General features: G+C 39.1%; 3 protein-coding genes across 3 annotated transcripts; all 3 read right to left on the bottom strand.

Annotated features, from left to right (window-relative positions):
• Positions 1-322: 322 nt before the first annotated feature.
• Positions 323-2,163, bottom strand: sirt4 (sirtuin 4). The gene is made up of 4 exons (XM_079578218.1): positions 2,033-2,163; positions 1,034-1,518; positions 604-898; positions 323-530 (listed from the first exon to the last, which is right to left on the bottom strand). Exons 2-4 carry the CDS (start codon positions 1,516-1,518, stop codon positions 378-380), a joined length of 933 nt encoding a protein of 310 aa, XP_079434344.1. The 5' UTR covers positions 2,033-2,163; the 3' UTR covers positions 323-377.
• A 701-nt stretch (positions 2,164-2,864) lies between these two features.
• Positions 2,865-10,478, bottom strand: sxph (saxiphilin). Its single transcript, XM_079578203.1, has 17 exons — positions 10,365-10,478; positions 9,316-9,479; positions 8,845-8,944; positions 8,594-8,770; positions 7,561-7,723; positions 7,411-7,475; positions 6,498-6,655; positions 6,121-6,307; positions 5,877-6,025; positions 5,160-5,250; positions 5,003-5,053; positions 4,743-4,925; positions 4,422-4,569; positions 4,253-4,335; positions 3,881-4,065; positions 3,075-3,261; positions 2,865-2,990 (listed from the first exon to the last, which is right to left on the bottom strand). Exons 1-17 carry the CDS (start codon positions 10,417-10,419, stop codon positions 2,947-2,949), a joined length of 2,190 nt encoding a protein of 729 aa, XP_079434329.1. The 5' UTR covers positions 10,420-10,478; the 3' UTR covers positions 2,865-2,946.
• A 246-nt stretch (positions 10,479-10,724) lies between these two features.
• On the bottom strand, positions 10,725-21,176 carry sfi1 (SFI1 centrin binding protein). Its single transcript, XM_079578190.1, has 31 exons — positions 20,925-21,176; positions 20,764-20,835; positions 20,592-20,702; positions 20,188-20,282; positions 19,998-20,115; positions 19,808-19,910; positions 19,312-19,468; positions 19,078-19,239; positions 18,617-18,687; positions 18,456-18,548; positions 18,290-18,387; positions 18,133-18,199; positions 17,943-18,073; positions 17,790-17,871; positions 17,543-17,721; positions 17,398-17,473; positions 15,694-15,789; positions 15,536-15,612; positions 15,278-15,380; positions 14,796-14,892; positions 14,555-14,715; positions 14,413-14,487; positions 14,007-14,081; positions 13,748-13,924; positions 13,387-13,568; positions 13,244-13,327; positions 12,678-12,855; positions 12,509-12,593; positions 11,156-11,243; positions 10,988-11,087; positions 10,725-10,860 (listed from the first exon to the last, which is right to left on the bottom strand). Exons 1-31 carry the CDS (start codon positions 21,074-21,076, stop codon positions 10,732-10,734), a joined length of 3,474 nt encoding a protein of 1,157 aa, XP_079434316.1. The 5' UTR covers positions 21,077-21,176; the 3' UTR covers positions 10,725-10,731.
• Positions 21,177-21,685: the final 509 nt, after the last annotated feature.

The following is a 21,685-nucleotide window of genomic DNA, read 5'->3' on the forward strand; positions in this document are numbered from 1 at the left end:
AATTAGTACATTGAGTGAATTTAGTTTTAGCTGGGTTTTTTTACCCCCCACTTTACTGTAATATATTTTATTTGCATGCCCTTATTGTTAATATCTTATGTTTGTACCGTTCCAACAAAATTTGATCGCCAGTAAAAAATGTTGAATTCATTTAGTAACAGTACAGAAAACTGCTGTCAGCACTTGATTGTTGTGTACTGTGTGCCCAAGAGCACAGCATCTTTATAAAAGTCCACAAGAGGTTGAGATTAAAATTTACACACCATATATCCAACAATATTAGTACAGTACATGACCAGTAAAACTCAATCTTAGCATTGAGTGCAACTATGACAGATGTTAACCAGAGAATATGAGGTAGTCCAAGTCCACAGTAATTATGATGCTTGGATGAGAGACAGCACTTCTCCACAGCGACCACTCACTTTGATCTGGGCCAAGTGGTCAGCTCTTGTTGGTCCAATGTTGACAATAGCAACTGGGATTTTTCTGTCCTTTGCCGCTAATAAAAATCTGTAACCTGAGTAAACCTGCAACAAAGGAAGCCATCTTTGTTAAATCAAAACAAAAGTTGCTACGATGTTAAAGCAGCTTAATACATACCTGTAGGGAAGAGCCCACAACAAGGACGCCATCAGACTCCGCTAGTCTATCATGAACAAATTCCACTTTTGCTTTGCTTACAGTGTCGCCAAAAAATGTTACATCTGGTTTGAGTGTTCCTCCACAGCACTCGCAAGAAGGCACTTTAAAATTCAAGACCTGTTCATCTTCCACAAACACATCTCCGTCTGGTGCCGCAGCTCCTGCGTGTGCCGTCCACTCTGGATTAAGTGCTTCGAAATGTCTTTGAAGATCTTCCCGGGCTGAAATGTCACCACAGCTGAGGCATATCACCCTGAAAACATACAGGAGGTGACAAGGTATAACATTTTGGGAACAATCATGAAATAATATGTATTCAACTGATACGTTTTTTTATTTCAATGAAAATGAATAAAAGCACATGGAGTTAACATTTACTCAAGTTTACCTGTGAGTACATCCATGCAGCTCTGTTAATCTCTTATGTCCTGCCTTTGAGTGAAGAGCATCTACATTTTGTGTGACCAGCCAGTGCAGCTTGCTTCTCTCCTCCCACTGCTGCAGCACCTTATGTGCCGCATTGGGCTGGTGTGAAGAGAACTGGGGCCACCCAACAAAGTTCCTGGCCCAGTATCTTTGGCGGGACTTAGCACTGCGTATAAACTCCATATGCTCCATGGGCCGTCTGTCAGTGCGTGCGTACAGTCCCACTTTCTCAGAGCGGTAGTCGGGGATCCCAGACTCTGTAGACAGTCCCGCTCCAGTCATGACAAACAGGTGCTTTACCTGTGACATAAAGTCCTGTAGCTGCTCCACATACTGAACATCAGTGGACCTGCAGGGTGGGACAAAGCTCAACGCACCTGTAGAGGCTGTGGACGCCCTATTTCCAAATGGTGCACCAAGAGGCGGTGCTCGTACCAGGAATCTCATCTGATAAAGGAACATAAATATTCATTAAATGATAAAGGCATATATGCAAATAGTTATGTTACAAAAGGATATGATGACTGCTTCCCATCCTAGACTAGACACCACTTGGTTTCAAGTCAGAAAGGGGACACACTCTAGACTGCTGGTGTTCTTGTTTTTGTTTTTTTGAGTAGGCCTCTTTATTTTGTAGACCTGGATAGAATTAATTGCTTTATTACAGAGTAGGCTACATCCCTCATGTGAAAGGTATCATGATATCCACAAACCAGTAGGTGGAGACACAACTAGAGACAAAACAAAGAAACACGGCAAAAGATATTATTTATATATAGCAGACCCAAACCAAAATACCATGCAAAGCTATGTTTATATCTCATTACCAAAACCCCATAGGATCCCACTTCACTCGCAAACCGAGTAACATGTTGGCTACAGCCACAACACATGATGTTATTAAATGTCAATACACATAAACGAATCAAATGTTCTACGCATGTTCAGGAAGAGTTCTTACCTCACCAACAAAAAGCTACACATATGTTCCTGTCGCCTGTTGTATGTCATAGGCACAGTTAGGTAAGAGGCAGTTGAATAACAAGGTTGTAGAAGCCGGAACGTTCATTTGTAGACATTTCCACTCTGGCCGGAAATACCCCAGTTAACGCGACACCACGCCGAACTGCACGCTGGGGCCTGTAGTCATTTCACTAAAACTCCATTATTTTGTAGTCCTTTATCTAGGCTAGGGGTTACAAAAAGTAATTAGGATTTATAATATTTTAAGGTACAAAACATTCACCTCTTAACTCCCGCCTCAACCAAGTGCATTTTCTCCATTTCAGTTTTACCCAAATCTAAAATGTTGCAGCCTGTTGGCCAATGTACTGCCTCATTTGAAAGCTAAGACCTACAAAACTGACCTCAAAGGATATATATTTCATCGCTTCTTCTTTGACATTTTTTTCATAGCTTTTTGTCCATTTTTTTGGTTACTCTTTTGTTGCATTGTGGCTTTTTCATCCTCCTTTCGCTTATTTTGACAGGTCATTTGACATTTTAGATCTGGGAAAAGACACACAGGAGAAAATGTGGTGGTTCATGTAGGGCTTATATAGTTAAAATCTGGTTTAATAGTGTCAATCTGGCTTAATTTCCCTTGATACTCAACATATATAAGCGTGCATGTATGTATGTATATATTTTATTTTATTATTTTATTGAATATATTATCTTATACTCTCTGAGCTAATAGTGTGTCAACTGTAACCAAGGATGAAAAAAATATTCAGGGAGTGAATTGTGTCACAAGTATTGTAGAATAAGTAGGAAAAACAAGCAAAGTCGTGTGATTTGGACCACTTTACTAAAATTCCACTGGTCTCTAAAATACAAGGGGGAAAAAAGTATAAGAAATCTCCAGTGCAGTCTTTAAAATGCGCGGCATATGTCTTTACCGCATAGCTCCAGAAGATCTGTAATTAAAATAAAGAAATACAGCATCAGACACAGAGTCAGACCCATTATTATTGCCACATATGACTGTGTATAACATTGACCTGAATGTGTGCAGTTGAAGGCAGTTTCAGCATGATGATAAAACTCCTCTCCAATAATTGCACGAAAGTCTTTGTGGCTTGTGTGGACAAAACACTTAGTGGCGTCTTTAAAAAGTAAATCACTCTCTGTGTATTGATGTGATTCAAACAGCTTGAATTCCACATCTGGGTTGGCTGAGAGAGCTTCCTATAAACAAAAACGACAAATGGGACAATGGGTATATTTACAGATTTGATATGTCCTCAAATGCTACGAGTGCAAATTTTTTCCAACCGCGTACTGTTTTTTAAATCTAAGTCAAAAATGAGCACATTCAACATTGAAGGTAAAGTGATTTTGTTCCACCACTATCAAAAAGTTGTACCACTTGATACATGGAAATATGACTTACAGTATATTAAGTTTTGAGCCAGGACAAATACTTTCCACGTACTAATGATATGGGCAAACAACTGTTTTCTGAACTGTGCTACTCCCATAAAATTATGTTTCTACAGGGTTACTGCCATTTTGCCAAAATACTACACTTTCAATGCCACAGATGCAAAAGAAAATCACAGCATATTTCATTTCGTAAACATTCGATCAGGGGACTAAGAGGAAATGTTGATATTTGAAAACAAAATTGGACACAATGGGCAATTTTTGAGCAAAAGAGTGTGTAAAATTTTATGTAAATGTTAAATGTTTTGTCAGAACTGCAGCTGAATTTGTTTTAGATCGTAGTTTTAGGGCCTCACTTGATAAATGAGCCCCCATACTGTACATAAAAAGCCTGAAATGATAAATGAAATAAAGGGCGGACCTGTGACTTCATTAGAAAGTCGTACACCCGAGCTGTGAGCACTGGTCTGGTCATTACAGTGTTTGGAGGAATGACGCCCAAGTTACAGCTCGACCACTCAGACAGAGGGGCCCGATGACCTTCACCGCACAACAGCTCAAAATCTGCGGCGGACCATCCTTGAGCCCAGCCGCTGGAGGCCAAACCTACAAAACAAACCAAAATATGAAACATCTGGATATACAGTAAATAACGGTTCCAAAATTCTCAATTTTACAAGACCATTTTGACTTGACAGTGACTTTTATTACATTAAAACAGAACTGTTAGCTGTTTTTTTTCACTTCTCAGCCCTAATGGATTTGAAATGATGTGAAATGTAGTAATTATTACGGAGAATATTGTCTTGAAGATTATGCTGCTCGAGAAAGGCCACTTCCCCATAGCTTTTTCCAGTTGGATCACCAACTAGACACCTACAAAATAAGATTAGCAACGTAAGCACGTCCTTACGGAAAATAAAACCAACCATGAACATAATATACAAAGACCATAGACAGACCTTAAAGCCCCCATGTTGCCGTAGTAACGCTCATTGTGGTTGTCAGCGCAGCGTTTGGACGGCGCATCCTCAGTGCCTCCCATACACACTTTACATAAGTTCCCCTCAGAGCCGGGGAGGCACCCTTTCCAAAACACTTCATTGTACACTAAACAAAAACAAGAAGTATCAAGAAGTAACTAGTGCAGTGATGCTCATTGCTCAGCCTTTGTTTTTCACTTGTGAGCTACTTTCACAAAAGAAAACACGGAGAAGAGTTACTGGTTGGCAAGGACACCAGTGCATCCATTGTAATATTGGCTCTTTTGGTAGAAAACTAACCTTGGTCGGGTTTGCAGGGAGAGGTGCTATTATGCTCCAGACTGAGGGGGTATCTATAAGGCAGTAGCCATCCTGCAGGACTGTAAATGTAACTGTGACAGGAGCGGCGTCCCCCCAGGTTACCAAAGAAGATACTCCTGCTCACTCTTTTAGCTACTGCCACTCCCACCAGTGAAGGGAGGACTGTAAAAACACAAGTCTAGTATCAGTAATCTATTATGAGTTGAAAAATGCATAAGTAACATTGATCTTTATTTCACTGTCAGTCTCCAAATGTGTTGATCCTTCAGTTGCAGACAAACATTTTGCTCCTAGAAAGAAACCCCTCTTTTAGTATGCAAAGAACAAAGCCGAGCAAATTATTCATGTACTGTAAATTCAATGTAAAATAAATATTTGCATTAACAGTGTACTTACCATAATACTCAGTAACGACCGGAACAAGGCCACATTTCCCTGCAATAAATGTATGAGTGGCATCAAGGGAGACTGCATCCACTTCATCTCTCTGCAACATCCAATTAAAGTGTACAGTTGTGCTCAAAAGTTTACATACCTGGACAGAATTTTTTGATTTCGTTTTTGGGGCATTTTTCAAAGAATATCAATGATAACACAAAAAACCTTTTTTCCACTCAAAGTCAGTGGTTGTGTGAAGCCATTTATAGTCAAACAACTGAGTTCACTATTTTTAAATCACATTAATGACAAAACAAACAACCAAAATGACCCTGATCAAAAGTTTAACATACCCTGGTGATCTCGGCCGGATAATATGCACACAGGTTGACACAAACGGGTTCGACTGGCTGTCACAGGTAAGCATCTTCACCTGTGACCTGTGTTTGTAATTATTGTGTGTGTATAAACGGTCAGTGAGTTGAACATTTCTAGTGGCAAAGTGGTAACGTTTCCATAGAGACGAGCAGGTGATGTCAACACTCCCAGTTACAAAGTTACGACCCTGGTCTGATGTTTGTTTTTTGGAGGCACCCTGTTTTTCTATGCCGTTTAATTCATATAATTAGACACTCTATATAAAGTAAAACTGTAACATTGTTTAACCATTCCATCACGCCAAATGAAAAATATTTTGTAACTGATCCGGAAAATTGTGAAATGAGATATACTAACTTTAATCTTTTCCACACAGTCGCCCATTGAGGCTGCCCGGACGCACACCAAAGGGTCTGACTTGATGCTAAGGGCCCATTGCTCACATTTCTTCTGTTCTGCTTGACTGATACAGCACCATCGGATCACGCTGTCCTCCAGAGAGCTCCCTGGACACACAAAGAGATCTATTTATTCTTTACATTCACCAATGAACAGCATCGTATATCCAGATTCACAGCCACATACCAATGAGAGTAAGCACCTTCATGTCCGAGACCTTTGAGGAGAGCCACATAGTCTAGTCCGAGCACCTGGCTGATGTCCTCGTCTTCTGTCAGAATGGCCAGTTTGTCTGTGACGTCTTTGAACAGAAGATCATTCTCCCCAAAAGCAGACGAGTTAAACAGTTGGTACCGGAGTCGCTCTCTTCCCTTCGGTCCGAACAGTGCCTGAAGTGAATTAAAACGAGAATGAGAAAATGAGAAACAGATTCCAGCATAATTTCACATGATGGGAACTATTTCAAAACATGCTTTGGAAATTTCTATCCGTGTGTTCATACATTTTGACAGTATTCTAAATGCCCTCTGTTTGCAATTGCATCACATTTAAGCAAACTGAAAAAGCAAAAATATTCACCTGAATTAGTTGGAGAAATTTCCGAGTGACCTTACGGAGGTTGTGGCGGGTCACGAGTGCGCCTCCCGGACCGCGACCAAGGTTACACGATCTATACAAACTCAGAGGAGCCTGAGTCCCATCTGTGCACAGAAGTCTGAACTCATCCCACTCACTCTCTGCATGAAGGAAATACACACAGGAGAAAAATCAGAGATCATTTTGGAAAACCCTTTTTGTCAGGTAGAGTAACATCATACACAGTACAGCAACATTTGGTTCTACGCTTGCTTAATGCCTTTTGTCCACTTTTTGAAAAAGATTCTCACATGGCTAATGCTACTGAAGCAACAAAATGCACATGGAACATGTCCAGTCATATTAATCAGAATTTTAGTGTTTGGAATTCCTAGGATGATGTTTTCAGTGCCCCCCAGACACCAGGGGACACTAGGGGCTGCACTAGGGGCTGCACTAGTGTGTTTCACTCTCATTTATGCCAATTGATTGTGTTAAAACTGTATAACGCACAGTTAGCCCAGCAATGTTTCCATAGTAACGACAAACATTTGAGATGGAACTAGTTTCAGGTAAAACAGCTTAAAACTTAAAAAAAAAAAGTATTTTTTACCTGAGGATTGGTCAAAAAAAGGGCCTTGGGAAAACGTAAATAGAGAATTTTGATGAGTGAATAATAAAACCTTGTTTATTTTTTCTTTCAGAAGTTTCTGGTTCACAAGAAAGGAGTATGTAAGATAACTAAGTACTAAGTACATGTTAGTGCATGTTATTTTTTTCCACTACAGTACTTTGATGATTGATTTTTATTTAAAACCTACATTATTTTTTTTAAACCCATGAAAAGCTTGTTTTTTTGTCTGATCATTTTTAAACAGTAAGTGTGCATGCTACATTCCCCACAAATAAGAATTACCTTCAATACTTTGCAGGGCTAAGTGGTCGACAAATGCAACATCTCCTGCTCCACTCCTGAGGCATCTGCATCAGTTAAAAAGAACAAAGAAATAGAAACATTTCAACAATGTTGATCAAAAACCTTTATTTATCTGTTTTGGACACTGACCTGAGAGCACCCTGGCTGTTGTAGAAAGGTTCACTGTGGGACGTCTCACAATGGTAATTCTTATGTCGAATGTAGGACTTTTGACCCTGACAGAGAGAGCAGAGAGAGGGGGCCATGGCAGCTGCTCCAGGAACACAGCTGGAGTTGAAAAATGCACTGACATCTATATAAATTACAGAAATGTTGGGTCAGAATGACAAAAATGTGTTTATTACTAAGATATAGTGTGCATATTACTGTGTGAAATTGTGTTCTTTTCTAACACAGTATATTTTTTATTGTTTCCTAAACCTAATACATTTAATAATTTAATAAATCATACTACCAAGGGTTTTCGAAACGCAGTAATCTGTAATGAGTGAAAACATACCTCCTCTCATCTAAATAATAAAAAGAATAGACTTGCTCTAAAGTCCTTCCTGTAAAAGGAAAACTTAAAATCCAGAGTGCGTACCAGTAGAACCACTGAAGAAGTCTCTTTGATGAAAGGGGAAACAAAGTTTTAAACAACCCAGTAGAAAAGACTGTGTAGTGTGTGACGTTTGACCTTTGCTGCCCCATAGCTGTGGTTGCAGGCATACCAAGGACAGGGGTCGTAAATTCCTTCACTTTCTTCTGGTCACAGACAGTGACCAGACGTTTCTTTCACAAGGTGAAGAAAGATGCTTGTACATAATGTAAAATGTTGATATTGCACGTGTAACAAGTTTTATTATGTGGTTAATGTGCTTACTTCAATCGTACTGCATTTCAAGGACTTACTCCTCCCACTGTGAGTTGCCTCGGTGATCATATCGAGTTACAACTGAATCGATAGGGTCAAACCTAGAGTGCGCCCCAGTATCACAAAAAAGCAACTCACCGGGGGCAGATCCTCATGACTGAGTCAGAGTTGAGTCAGAGATTGGGAGCCTGTCATGGTATGGCAATGCATGCTCACATTGCATTATCTTATAAGTATATTGTCGTGTTTGCATATTGTTTGCATTTGTATTTCTATATTTATTTTACAACTACAAACCATGCTCCTCACCATGACTGAGAGGCTGCTCCTTGGACCAGCTAAGGTAATTGCGCGACAGGAGGAAGCCTAGAGGGAGGCTCCAGCCCGAGGTCCACCGAGCCCCACTGTGACAGCTCCGGACCCCCTGCAAAAAACGAACATCCAGGCTGCTGTTCCTCACCACAGCCACAGACAGGATGCACCCTCCTGAGAGAATGGGACAGAGAGAACATAAACCTGTTTCGAGCATGATGGGTGCAAGGCCAACCCTCAACTCTTACCATCATTGTAGATCTCTTTGGCCACAGCTACAAGGCCAAACTGCTTCACAGCAGAGTAAACTTCACCTGCATCTAGTGTCACTATGTCAGCACGGTTAGCCTGCAACAAGAAACTGTTATTGGTGGCTTGTAATCAGTAACAAAAGTGACTATCTGGACAAAGTTTTATTTTTTATTTTTCACATTTTTTTACTTGTTAGTTGTGAAGTTTCACTGCAATAAGCTTAATAATATGTTCAGAAATTGATGTTCTACAGTGAGGCTTTAATAAACCAACAAAAAATGTGGTAAAAGTGACTAAAAAATATAAAATAATACTTTTGTCTTGAACTTATATCATAATTTCACCTGTTAAAAGATTTAGTGCAGGTACGTGCCTTCAGAGACTTGCAAATTTGTTATATTTAATGTCTATAAAATCATCCAGGACATATTATGCAACACTTAACTTCTGGTTTATTTCCCCCTTACCCTGATCCTCTCGATGCAGTCAGTTGTACTGGAGGCGAGTATACAGGAGAGTCGGGCGAATGCGGTCACTTCTGCAGGAGGTAACACAGCCACAAGGGCTTTAGCCAGTTCTGCACACTTCCTCTGCTCCGGCTCTGACACAGTGCACCAACGCACCTTCTTTGCTGAAACAAAAGGCCTCCTCCATTTACTTCTTGATAACTACAGTAGCCTATAAAAAGACAAGTACCCGTGCCACTAGAGGCCATAAGCGCCACTGCAGGTGTCATAGCATGTTGCGTTTTTTAAATACTTCGCAGAAGAAAAGAAAAGAAAAGACAAAAGGAGAGAGGGATATTGTACATTCAATTATACAATGGAGATCTATATTTTTTTCACTCAAATTTGGCTGTAAATATTTAAACCTACCGGGTAGCAGCAAAGTTACAATTGTGGTTTTCTGGCCAGAGACACCAGGGGGAGATAAAAGACCCCCCAATCATACCATTAATACTTGTATTACCCCCAGAGGAACTTCGAAAAGGATTTATTAAGGTAAACAAGTTACTTAATACTGCTTTAAGTAACATTCTCACTTAAACTGTATTAATTAAAATGATTCCACACAGAATCAACAAGGCCCCAAAAGTCTCTGCAGAAATCTATTTAAACCCTTCAATACAATTCAAGAGTTTATATAATCCTTAGTGAAGATATAATTTACCATTTGCATTTCAAAGCATGCTGCTAAATTAGAATATACCCCAGACAATGACACAAAGATGACAGACACAGCGCTTCAGAAAGCTCCAGACACGAGATACACGAGATACACCCCCACGAGTTGGTGTAAGCGCCTCAGGAGAGGAGCAGTGCAGCCACAGAAGAGATGAAATATTCTTAACTATAAACAACCCAGTGAAGATGACCTTTGTAAAGCTCCGCAATGTGAAAGTGTGATTCTTTTTTATTTCACATTAGTGCTATAACACACATAACATAAAAGTTGATCAAATTGGAAGAAACTAATAACAATGGTATAAAAAAAAAATTAAATCAACAACACTTACCACTGATGTGTGAAAGAAAGACAGCCAAAAGCAAAAGAGAGTAGCGTCCCTGCATTGTTGCAACAAGGCACTGGACACAGCCCTCTTCCCAGCCTGCGACTTCTGCATAGATTTGGAGCTACAAAAGGCACTAGTTCAAAGAAGGCTGAGACACTATTGCGTAAGGCCAAGTAACGTTTTGCTCACACATGGAAAGTATTTCACAGCAGCTGGCAAAGGGCTTCCCACAATCATTGTTATTACACAAGTTTACGGTTTACATAACAGAAAGTCTAAGCTAATATAAAAGAGGTGTAAAAAATGCACCTTCGTCAACAGAAAAAATAACCAGAGAGTCCAAAATAGAGGTCCAGCTAAATGTGTAGTTTCATTTCGAATTTGCTGAGCGAGAGGATTGCAGGGCGACCTGGAGATGCTGAATCCTCTCTACATGTAGCAGGATTGTGGGCTTCTGCCTTGATAGTTGAGAGGTGAGCTGGACAATACTCTTCTCCAACTGTAAAAATAAGTTGGGAGATGATCATGACTATTTCTAAAGAGATCATAAGAGTGTAGTATGTAAAGACCACAAGAATTCCAACCTAACATTCGCCATAATTTCAGCTTTTTATAATAATCTTTACCTCCTCCAGTTCCTGACAAACAGCCTCTTTTTCCGTAAGATGATCTTGTCCACTGGTCTGAAGCCACGCTTGCAGCACATCTCTCAGTTTGCACCATGCCCTGAACACAACATCCTAATGTTTATTATAAGGTTTTTTTGTCTAATTTCAATTGAAGGAAACTCTTACTGTAGCTGCTTCTTGTCCTGTTGGTAGCTTTTCATGTCTTGTTTAATTCCTAAAAGTTCATTTGTTAGATCTGCCACAGGATCTACAACTGCAAAATAAAACAAATAAAAAAGTAAGTTGTAAGTTGTATTACATGATTTAATTTTAGATGGTGGTAGGGTTGCTAGATGTACAATAGCTATCATATTTGATAGTTTTTTACCTCTGTATGATCAATCATTTAAAAAATCCCCAAATGTACGATAGTCTCTGAGCGCCAGATAAAGCCTGGTTTAAGGCAATTGTCTTGTGTCTGTAGCACTTTGCTGTCGGCCAGATCTGGAGTCAGACTTTGCCTCTGTATTCACTGTAAGCTTAATTTCTGCTATCGGAGGGAAACACTGATCCTGGATCAGTCTCCTACTGTCTCCCTTGAACGTCACGTGTGAGCCAAATGTCTGGCTTGGTCAGCTGGAACATGTGCCGAGAACGGTCAAATTTGGCAGCTCGTAAAACAACTCAAAGATGAATATTAAACGCTGCGACAGAGGTAAAGAAGTTGAACCCACTTTCTGTGGATTCTTGTGAGTAAAACGAGCGTCAAACGCTGGAGGAGCTACTTTGACCGAGGGTAGAAAGAAATGCAGTGGGTATGTGCTTAGTTTAATAATGCAGGTTTAGTTTGATAATTAGATTTTTTTGTGTGTGTTTTTTTTGGTTTTGAGCTGATCATGTGTTGTATTCGGAGCTTGGCACGGTTACGTGCCTCTTATCAAATCTCAAATAATGACACTTGTATAGCTAAGCAACAATTGTAGCCACAGCTACCCATTGGGGCAGACCAACGGAAGCGAGGCTGCCAATCTGCGCCATCGGCCCCTTCGACCGCCACCAACCACTTGCTTACTCTCACACTACATTCATACTGGCCTATTGTGCACGCTTTTAGTAGAGGAAAACTACGCAGGCACGGGAGAACATGCAGTCTCCACACAGAGAGGATCATCCGGTAGGGGATCTAACCTGGGACCTCGTAACTGTAGAACACAAGTGCTAACCACTGCGCTACCACGCAGCCATGCTGTTCTGATTCAAATACAATATTTAGTATTGGTCTTTATGTAGTTTAGTCCTTGTTAGACACATGGTTTGTCATATTAAACACAAATTCATATCTGAAAAACGCATATGGGTCCTATGGGTGTGTGGTGTTTCGAGAGAGCATGGGGATGTAATTCTGCGCATCTGTCATTTTTTTCCCCATTGAAAGATATATATTTTGGGTAATCTGTACTATAATTTGATTTTGAGGATCTGGCAACCCTGGATGGTAGGAAGTGTCTATATATCAGCTCAGCTCTGTGTTTACTATACCTCTAGAATTCAAGTCATCGTTTGTACCTGAAGGCATGGACCAACTGGGGTTCTCCAGTGGAAGATCTTCAGCACTTTGAGAAATCTTGAAAGAAAACACATCAATAGTACGGTATCTAAAAGCTGTGCCAATGTCATGTGAACATGCTAAGCTAAAGAATGAGCATACGGTTGTCATGAAGGCTGAAGGAGGCAAGAGGAGCACTTCGTTCTGTGTGAGCTCTTCACTGGACAAACAATGAAGCCTGGCCCCAGAGTTAATGCCCTGATGAATGGAGGTCCCTGGGACAGAGCTGAGATCATGTGATTGTGGGCCTCGGCTGCTGACGGATGTGTCCAATTCAACACTAAAAGAAAAAAAACAGGTCTGTAACATGCGGGAAAAACAGGTCTAACCAAGGACTAAACCAGGGCTACAGTTTTTAACTACACTACTAACACAAAGGAACAACATTAAAGTACTCTAAATTAAACAAAGACTAGAAATGAAGTGGGCACAGAGTCCCACATGAATCAGCTGCTGCACCACGGATTGAGAAACACTGCAGTGCACCAAACAAACAGTGAACAAAAGTATTTCTAAAATACTTTTGGTCAGATTCATCACACTTCCAACATTATAAAATGACATGGTCAAATAAACTAACAGAACAACTAATTCATTTCTATACATGACATGCTGTTACTGTCCTGTAAAGGAAAGTACTACCCGTACATGTGTATTATGCAGCGTACCTTTCCACTAACTCAAGTCTTGGTGGAGATTTAAGAAGTTCCTCAGAGCACCGTGGCTGGCGTCGAGGCATACGAGTGAGCAGCCTGTGGGACACCAACCAGTTATTTTTACTGACAATGTTGTAATTCAACCACAAACTCACAGCTTCATGAGCGCTTGGTCCTCTTCCTCCTGGGAATCACCTCTGATTTCAGGCAAAAAGAATGAAACACTCTTTTTGGCCTGTTGAACTTTGACTTCTAGGTTGTTCTCTGTTTTACACAGTGCTTTGTGTTTCCACTTTAGGGCGCAGCGGCGAACCACTCTCTGAATACGCTTGGTGTGCTGAAAACAAATGAAATTTATTCTGATATCAACAATATACGTATGTATGTAATATTCTAAATTCTACTGTCATTATTACCAGATTAAACAATGAAACCACGCAAGTTTTATTCTCACATACACTGTGCATAGTCCCTATATCAATTGTTACTTCTTATGATTAGTTTGAGAGACAATACTTGTTCTCGAGCATGCTGTGTCAGGCTGGTGGTCAGGTCATTCATTTGGGCAGCATATGTCAGTATACAGGAGACTCCCTCTCTGAGCAGCTTTTCTCTGTACAACTGAGCAGCGTGGGCAACTTCCTCTCGCTCCCTGTGTTGTTCGGCAACATAAAGCCTCCATGCAAACAATACCTGTCCATTTACAATATAATATTGACAACAAATTGGTTGATGTCCACAAGATTTGTTTGAGTGGCTAAAAATGCGTTGTTACCTTGGCCTGAAGGGAGAGGGACCAGTGCCAGAGCGCATTCTCAGTCTGCCTAGCCTCTCGCCGTTTGTGCTGCAGCTGTAGCAGGGAGTGAACCAAAATCAAATACTTGTCTAACTGAAAATACATTCCCTCACAGTCAGTGGACTTCAAACATTTCAATTTTATGAATAAACACAAACACACAATTACACTACGTATCACAATACAAACATTACATGGTCATCATCACATAGTGTAACAGAAGATGTTAGTCTAACAACTGCTTAAAGTAATTCTATGTGTATGAAGTGGATCTACTGTACATAACCCAATGGCAAAAGACAGAACAAAAATCAACATAATTTTCTTAACTATTTATGAATAGATTTATATCTATGAGCCTTGATAATATTTAGGTTAAATTCACCTTCATTTTCCACAGGTCAAAGAAATGCTGCCAAATCTTTAGTCTCAGCAGCAAACAGGCTTGTCGTTTCATCACCTACAGCATATTAAAAAACAAAAAATAATCTATACGTGTATCACAAAATCAACAAAATTAGTACTACCTTATATTTCTGATACTGGTTGTGATGATTTTCCCAAGCTTTAATGGCTTTCGACAGGATAGTGGTATCACAGTGCCACTGGGCTTTACACAAGTGGAGTTTCTCCGTTTGGACATGTTTTGTTTGCCCATGCCACTTTCTAAAACTATTCAGTAACACACCTGCACAATATCAAGAGAAAGTCTTTCATCTTACAGTTCTTCAAGCATTTGACATTTTATTCAACTTTGTACAACTTTACGTTTTTTAATGGATTCTTGTGCAATGCTCAGTACTGCCATCTGTTGGGAATGCTTGGCCACTGCATGGACAGTTGCTTCTCTCCAAACACTGAAAGCCTGCAATGGAAATAAAAGTGAAATCAAGCGAAAATGCTGATTTTGTTTTTTTATTTGCATAGAAAGAAAAATATTTGTTTATAGATTTTTAACTGAGGTACTTCTGATGCCATGTCTACATAGTTTGTAAGCTATTTAAGTAATTCCTTGTAATCAGAGGGGAAACAAACAAGGGAAAATAAAATAAATATGATAATATGGTATTATTATAATGTATACTTGCAAAAAATTCAACAAGCAAGACTTCCGTAAAAACCCACAGTGAAACTGGCAAACTAACATTTGAAAACCATGAGCCAAAGTTGCCAGAGAGAAAAAAAAGTGAACGTCAAAGCCAAAAACTAAAGAAAGAAAAAAAAACTTAAACATAGAGGGATTTTAAAACCTTAGTTAGGAGGATGTGTCGGTGGTGATGCCGAGCCATCTGCTTCTTTATTCTGAACTCGAAAGATTTGGATGCATTCTCCTGCCACATTCCCAGCATTCTCCTGGAAAATCAGATGCATCAAAGGGAAAAGTACATCAGTGGACAAGTTGGACCAAATGCAATAATCGGGAAACACTTACAGGTCAAATAGTGAAAATGACAAGATAGAGAACACTAACTGGCATTACTGTTTGTAATGCCAGTTAGTGTTTATACCTCAAAGACTTTTGCATTTGCTGTTTCTGAAGTAGTTCTGCTTGAGTGTGAATATATTTCATTTGGAGATTATGTTTCTGAAAAAGCAAACACACTTTCATTGTTGGTTAAAATTAACAAATATTTTTATCATAATACATCTATTTTTGTGAGTGCACCTTCCATGTCGCAAAGGACTGTTTGAGGAGTTGGACTTCATGGTATTGCTGCATTTCTTCTGCTCTTTGTCTCTTGGATTTTTGCATCTGGACAAACTAATGACAGATATTGGTCAACAATCAAAACTGCTAATACGTTCTTATAGCCAGACCTGTGTATTAGTTCATACCTGACGTGACACCTCTAAGGAAGGCCACAGTTGTAGCCGAAACTAACTATAGGCTATATGAGAGATTATAAAAAAATACATACAATTAAATTACTTAGATGTCGGCTTATACAGTAGGGAGGAAAAAGTAAGCACACCGTGTGGAATTTCTCACATTTCTGCCTAAATTGGTCATAAAATGTGGTCTGATCTTTATTCAAATCACAAGAATGAGTAAACAGTGTCTGCTTGAACTAATACCACCCAAACATTTAAATTTGATCATATTTTTATTGGTCATAACATGTAAAAATTCACAGGAGAGGGAGGAGTAAGTGAGTACACCGCCTTAATCTCTGAACTGCAGCAGTTTTTTTTAAAGAGGAATGGTCCAAGATTCATCCTGATCGTTGTGAGCGTCTAATCTGCAACTACAGAAAAGCAGTCATTGCTGCAAAAGAAGGATCAGCCAGATATTTAATACAGGGGTTCACTTACTTATTCCACGCTGTTGTGAATGTCTCAGGTTTTTCTGCAAAATATTGTGATAAACTTGTGAATTGTTTTTTCTATTGATGATAGCACGTTGTCCAGGCCCTGAGGCAACAAAACAGCCCCAAACCATGATTCTCCTGTACCGTACTTCACAGTGAGGATAGAGTTTTGATGTTGATGTGCTGATCCGTTTTTCCTTCACACATGACGTTGTGTGTTCCTCCCAAACTATTCAACTTTGGGTTAATCAGTCCACAGTATATTGTTCCAGTAGTGCTGTGGACCATCCAAGAGCTCTTTCACAAACCAAAGTTGAATAGTTTGGGAGGAACACACAATGTCATGTGTGGAGGAAAAATAGAACAGCACACTAACATCAAAACTCTATCCTCACTGTGAAGTACGGTACAAGAGAATCATGGTGTGGGGCTGTTTTGTTACCTCAGGGTCTGGACCACGTGTTATCATCAATAGAAAAATCAATTCACAAGTTTAAGTAGATATTTTGCAGAAAAACCTGAGACACTCACAACATGCATGGAATAAGTAAGTGAACCCTGTATTAAATAGCTGCTGATCCTTGTATTGCAGCAATAACTGCTTTTCTGCAGATTAGATGCTCACAACGATCAGGATGAATCTTGGACCATTCCTCTTTACAAAACTGTTGCAGTTCAGCAAGATTCAGGCGGTGTACATACTTATTCCTCCCTAAAATGTAAATGTTTGGGTGTTGTTAGTTTAAGCAGACCCTGTTTAATCATTCTTCTGATTTTATTAAAGATCAGACCCCATTTTATGACCAATTTAGGCAGAAATGTAAGAAATTTCACACGGTGTACTTACCTTTTTCGCCCACTGTATATTGGCTATTGGTCATGCCAACCCCCTTCATATCAGTATCGGACCCCAAAAATCCATATCCATCAGGCCCTAGAAATAACACACAGGTCTGACAACATATTGGCATCGTTACTAGACCTAATGAACCTAATTGGACTAACAATCAAAGCTCATGTGAAGAATAACCTATTAACAAATGATACTGTTTGTTTGTTACCTTTTCCCATCTCCTGACAGCCCATCTAAGGATGCACAGATCTCCTTGATGGCGGGCTTGAAGCTCCTGTGTTCTCCTACATTGAATGCATAAAATACATACCATACAAAACAATGTTGTTTCATTTGTGTAAACTTATGCACACCTGTCTTTTATCGTTGCAATGTTCTCTTTCCACTGGGCCATTGCCTTTTGCAGAAGGTGTAGCTGGTGCAGATGCTCTGAAATGTGCTGCTTCTCTTGCTCCTTGATCTTCATTTCTGCTCGTTTCCTCCATAGAATCCAGACTTTTTGCATTTGTCTTTGTTCCTCATGAAAAATGGCCTAAAAATAGTTATTTATTAAAGACACTGAAAGAGCATATTTATCTTCAATTAGATATTTCACAAAACCATTTGCTCTGCCAGCTTTTGCTCTTTGTGTTTGTCGGACACTCCCCACCAGGTGTAAAAAGCCCAGGAGAATTGGCGCTGTCTGTAAGTGGATATTTAGTCCTTAATTACTTTTGAATGATAATCTCTATAATAAACATGTTTAAAGGCTACCTGTTGTGGAGCTCAGCCCTGACTTTTCTTTGTTTTTGAGCTGTTTTTCGATGAGTAAAGTTCAACCATGATAGAAAACAACGTGGCACGATGTGGTCTGCATACAACATGTCCGCCTGCTTTGCTAGAGTCTGCACAAAATTAAGAATGAGAGTTTGCAGAGAACATTGTAAAAGGCTTGTTAAAATACCTGCATGTGTTTTGACTCGGCCAACTTCTCTCTCCAGAGGTTAAAACAGATTCGTAACAAGGAGATGCTGTCAATAAAAAAATATATATTAAAAAATATATAAAGGAATGGTACAATGTGCATAAAAAGTAAGAGACAGTAAAACAAATTAAACAACCGATAAGTAATTTGAGCCTTTTCTGTGAGGGGCTGAAAACTCGTGTCTTCAGCTTCCTCAAGACGCTCCAACCAGAGTCTCCAGAATTTCCCCAAAATCTTAAACAAGCACAAATAGATCAGCCAGTGTTTGCTTTCAATTTAACAACTGGCATTTGATCTCTTACGGTTTGTTGGTAATGTTGGACAGCCACATTGTTGTTAAGTCGTTTTGATTTATTTAACTGAACATTTTGAGACAATCCACCAAAAGCAGCTCTCTGTAAGCACATTGTTAGATGCATATAAACTTGTATTTTCACAGTATATTTTAACATTGGAATCTTACCATTAATTGATGATGGTAATGCTCTTGTACTTTCCGGATTCTCCCAGTTTTTTCATGACATAGCTTTGCATCTAGTCATGAGCTAAGGATCCGCCAACTAGGCAGGACTAGACATGTTTATATATATATATATATATATATATATATATATATATATATATATATAGTTTTTGTTTGTTGCAGGAGGCAACCACAATGTAGTGCAGAGATAGGTTTCTTGTAAGAACTACCTTGCTTTTATGCATATTTTTAGGTTGGTGAGAAACCCAAGTACTCAGATAAAACCCACTTAGACAAGGGGACAACATATAATCTCCACAAAGAAAGGCTGTATACAGTATACAGCTCCTCACATTGTATACTGTGAGGAGCCACTATGCCATTCTCCAAGATTATCTTAAGGAATTTCGTTATATTAACTATAGTATATTTGAAATGGCACAAATGTGTGCTAAGGATACAAGCTTTCCAGCGATGGACCACTCTGCGCTGACATATCCTTGTGGATATATGTCCAGCAGCCTCTAACCGCACCTCTTCACTCCATTTTTCATACAACGCTTGACACCATTTTGTCCAGTGCAACCTCATTAGCCTGAGTTTGTTAGTGTTTTGAGCCAGAACTATATAGAAAAAAGGAACCGTATGATTTGTAAAAACATTCATTTTAAATCAATAAAATAATTCAGAAAAACCTTTTGAGTTGTCTTTAGTACAGCGACAGGAAGCATACTTAAACCACTGACTAAATGTTTTTCTCTTCAGCCTTGTTGTGTTGTGACATGAAGCCTTTAACTCATTCAGTCTGTAGTGACAAGAGACCTTGTACATGTCTCTCCAGCAAAGCAAAACCTATAAAGAAAAAAACAACAACTATTGGCTGTGTTCATGTGATATCATAACATTTTAAAGAGTCTATAGTTTGATGTTGAAGTGGGCAGGTCAGGATTCTATGGTAGAAATAGTCTGCAACAATGCAGATTTTCTGACATGGTTTACAGTCAATAAATCCATTATTCAATCAATCACAGACAAGATTGTTGTCACTTGAAAAGGCAAGATTAATGACAAAAATGAAAAGGTTAAACAAATGTACATTTTTATTATTTCGTTCAAAAACTGGAATATTATGAACACAACAAAATGTCAAACTGTAGGGAAACTGATTTCAAAAGAAGGCATTGACTTTACCTTGTGCTGCACTGCCCACCTTTGCTGCTTGAGGGCTTCGTCCTTTATTACAATAAGGTACTGTATATGCTGCAGCTTACTCTTCCATTTGCTCCAAGTCCTTCTGCAAAAATAAAAACATATATATTGAATGTTGAATTGTCACTATATTAAACCCACAAAAAAGTTATATTTTTCTTTCTCTTTTTACTTTAAATTTAATTGCGTGTAGAATTGAAGAGCTGTGCCAAGATTTTTCTTATTAATTCTCCTCATTTCCGTAAAATCCTCCCATCTTTCCAATGCGTGACGCAGCCGTTGTCTGTCAGCTGGTTAAAAAAAATAGTTTAACATAGGAGTGTGTACTTACAGAAATCAAAAATATACTTTTAAAAAATCACCAAATGATTGAGCATTTTGTATTTTCATCTTTTTTTCTTTTTGCAAAACCACAAAATCCCTCCATCTGTAAAATGTCTGGTTGTGAAGAAAATATCTGAAGAGCAGAAAGTAAATATTACAGATTATTAATTGAAAATGTGATTGATCTAAAAGGATTTGCACAACATTACAACACACACACATGACTGGGCAACAAGCACAATACAGAACATGAAATTACAAAGTAAAGTCTACATGCATCTCAGTACAAGTGTGCATTTGGGGCCTCATAAGCCTAATTTTAAATTGTTCTTTCAAGTTAGCGAAGAAGCTGGAATCCTTTTCCAGGACAATGGATGTGATGCCTCTTTAAGTCAGTGTGTAATTCTGAACTATATAGTAATGGACAGGCTATGCATCTGACCTGTGGTGACAGTCTGCGCGCAGTGTCAGGCTCCACTCCCTCCTTGATGTCCACCATTCCTCCTTCCATACTTCAAAGACTCGCTTCAAGATAACTCCCTTATAGTGTGACCTGAAGCATCAAAAGATGTAATTTAAGATGAATTTGACATAATGCACAACATGTAAATTACTTTGCTTGGTGAGGCAAAACTCGTCCAAAAGTCTTCTGTATCCATATCCTTAGAAACTTCCTTGCTAAATGCCTATTAATGAAAGTGTTTAATTTAAAACAAAAAAAAGGGACGAAAAAAAGCCACGGTTAAATAGAAAACAATAACTATTACTGTGTTACCTTATTCTTAGCTCTTTTAGCCTTCCGCCTTTATTCCAGTTGTAACCCACCCTGTAAAAGACTTTTCTGGTTTGAGCGGTGTATTGTTTTGATACAGACCTGACGGCACCTGACCGTCTCGGCAAACTAGGTTTCCGAGAGTTATTGAACATTATAGTAACCCTTCATGCCCAAACACATGTTTCCTGATGCACTCTGTAAGTTGTCAATAGCAACGACATAAACGATAAAGACTCAACTAGAGGTGTGTGAAAATAACACAAAATAACACACGCGAGGACAGCACCCAATTAAAAAATTGTGGCTTCTTCCATCAACAAAACGTTTACTACTTCTTCTTCTTTCAGCTTTATGGCAGACTGCTAACCAAACTAAGGCGCATGCCGCGACTCATTGTATCGAGTGTGTCTCTGCCTTTGAGAATGTTAACAATCTATATTCACATAAAAACAAAACTTTTATTTAACTGACAAAGATAGTTGAACTACACGGGCCCTATCAAACTGTGGCATGTGAAACAATATCCTGGTCACTTCACAGGGGCGGGAAAGGGCACTTTTACATTGATAGGCATGAAAATCTCCAAACGATGCATTAACTGAACGCACCCAAAGAAAAAAGGTAGGCCGCACATTTGCCTTGACTTACTACAAAGTCATTTTACATGCCAAATACACGCATTTAGACAGTTATTCGACTAACTTATGCTCCATCATCTGCATGAAATAGATTTTTTCTTCACCTCATAATAAAAGTAGCGT

Source organism: Gobius niger, assembly GCF_951799975.1.
Source record: "Gobius niger genome assembly, chromosome: 20".
Classification (NCBI taxonomy): Eukaryota; Metazoa; Chordata; class Actinopteri; order Gobiiformes; family Gobiidae; genus Gobius; species Gobius niger.

Excerpts from the sequence above, each read along its gene's own strand:
- sirt4 (XM_079578218.1), bottom strand. The coding sequence starts at position 1,518 with ATGAGATTCCTGGTACGAGCACCGCCTCTTGGTGCACCATTTGGAAAT. Across the intron at positions 899-1,033 it reads CTGCATGGATGTACTCACAG|GGTGATATGCCTCAGCTGTG; the intron begins GTAAACTTGAGT and ends GTATGTTTTCAG. Across the intron at positions 531-603 it reads TTGTGGGCTCTTCCCTACAG|GTTTACTCAGGTTACAGATT; the intron begins GTATGTATTAAG and ends CCTTTGTTGCAG.
- sxph (XM_079578203.1), bottom strand. The coding sequence starts at position 10,419 with ATGCAGGGACGCTACTCTCTTTTGCTTTTGGCTGTCTTTCTTTCACAC. Across the intron at positions 8,945-9,315 it reads ACTGCATCGAGAGGATCAGG|GCTAACCGTGCTGACATAGT; the intron begins GTAAGGGGGAAA and ends TTCTTGTTGCAG. Across the intron at positions 6,308-6,497 it reads AATTTCTCCAACTAATTCAG|GCACTGTTCGGACCGAAGGG; the intron begins GTGAATATTTTT and ends AATTCACTTCAG.
- sfi1 (XM_079578190.1), bottom strand. The coding sequence starts at position 21,076 with ATGTTCAATAACTCTCGGAAACCTAGTTTGCCGAGACGGTCAGGTGCC. Across the intron at positions 20,703-20,763 it reads GTTTTGCCTCACCAAGCAAA|GTCACACTATAAGGGAGTTA; the intron begins GTAATTTACATG and ends TTGATGCTTCAG. Across the intron at positions 15,790-17,397 it reads CTGTCAGGAGATGGGAAAAG|TTTGTCCAGATGCAAAAATC; the intron begins GTAACAAACAAA and ends ATCTGTCATTAG.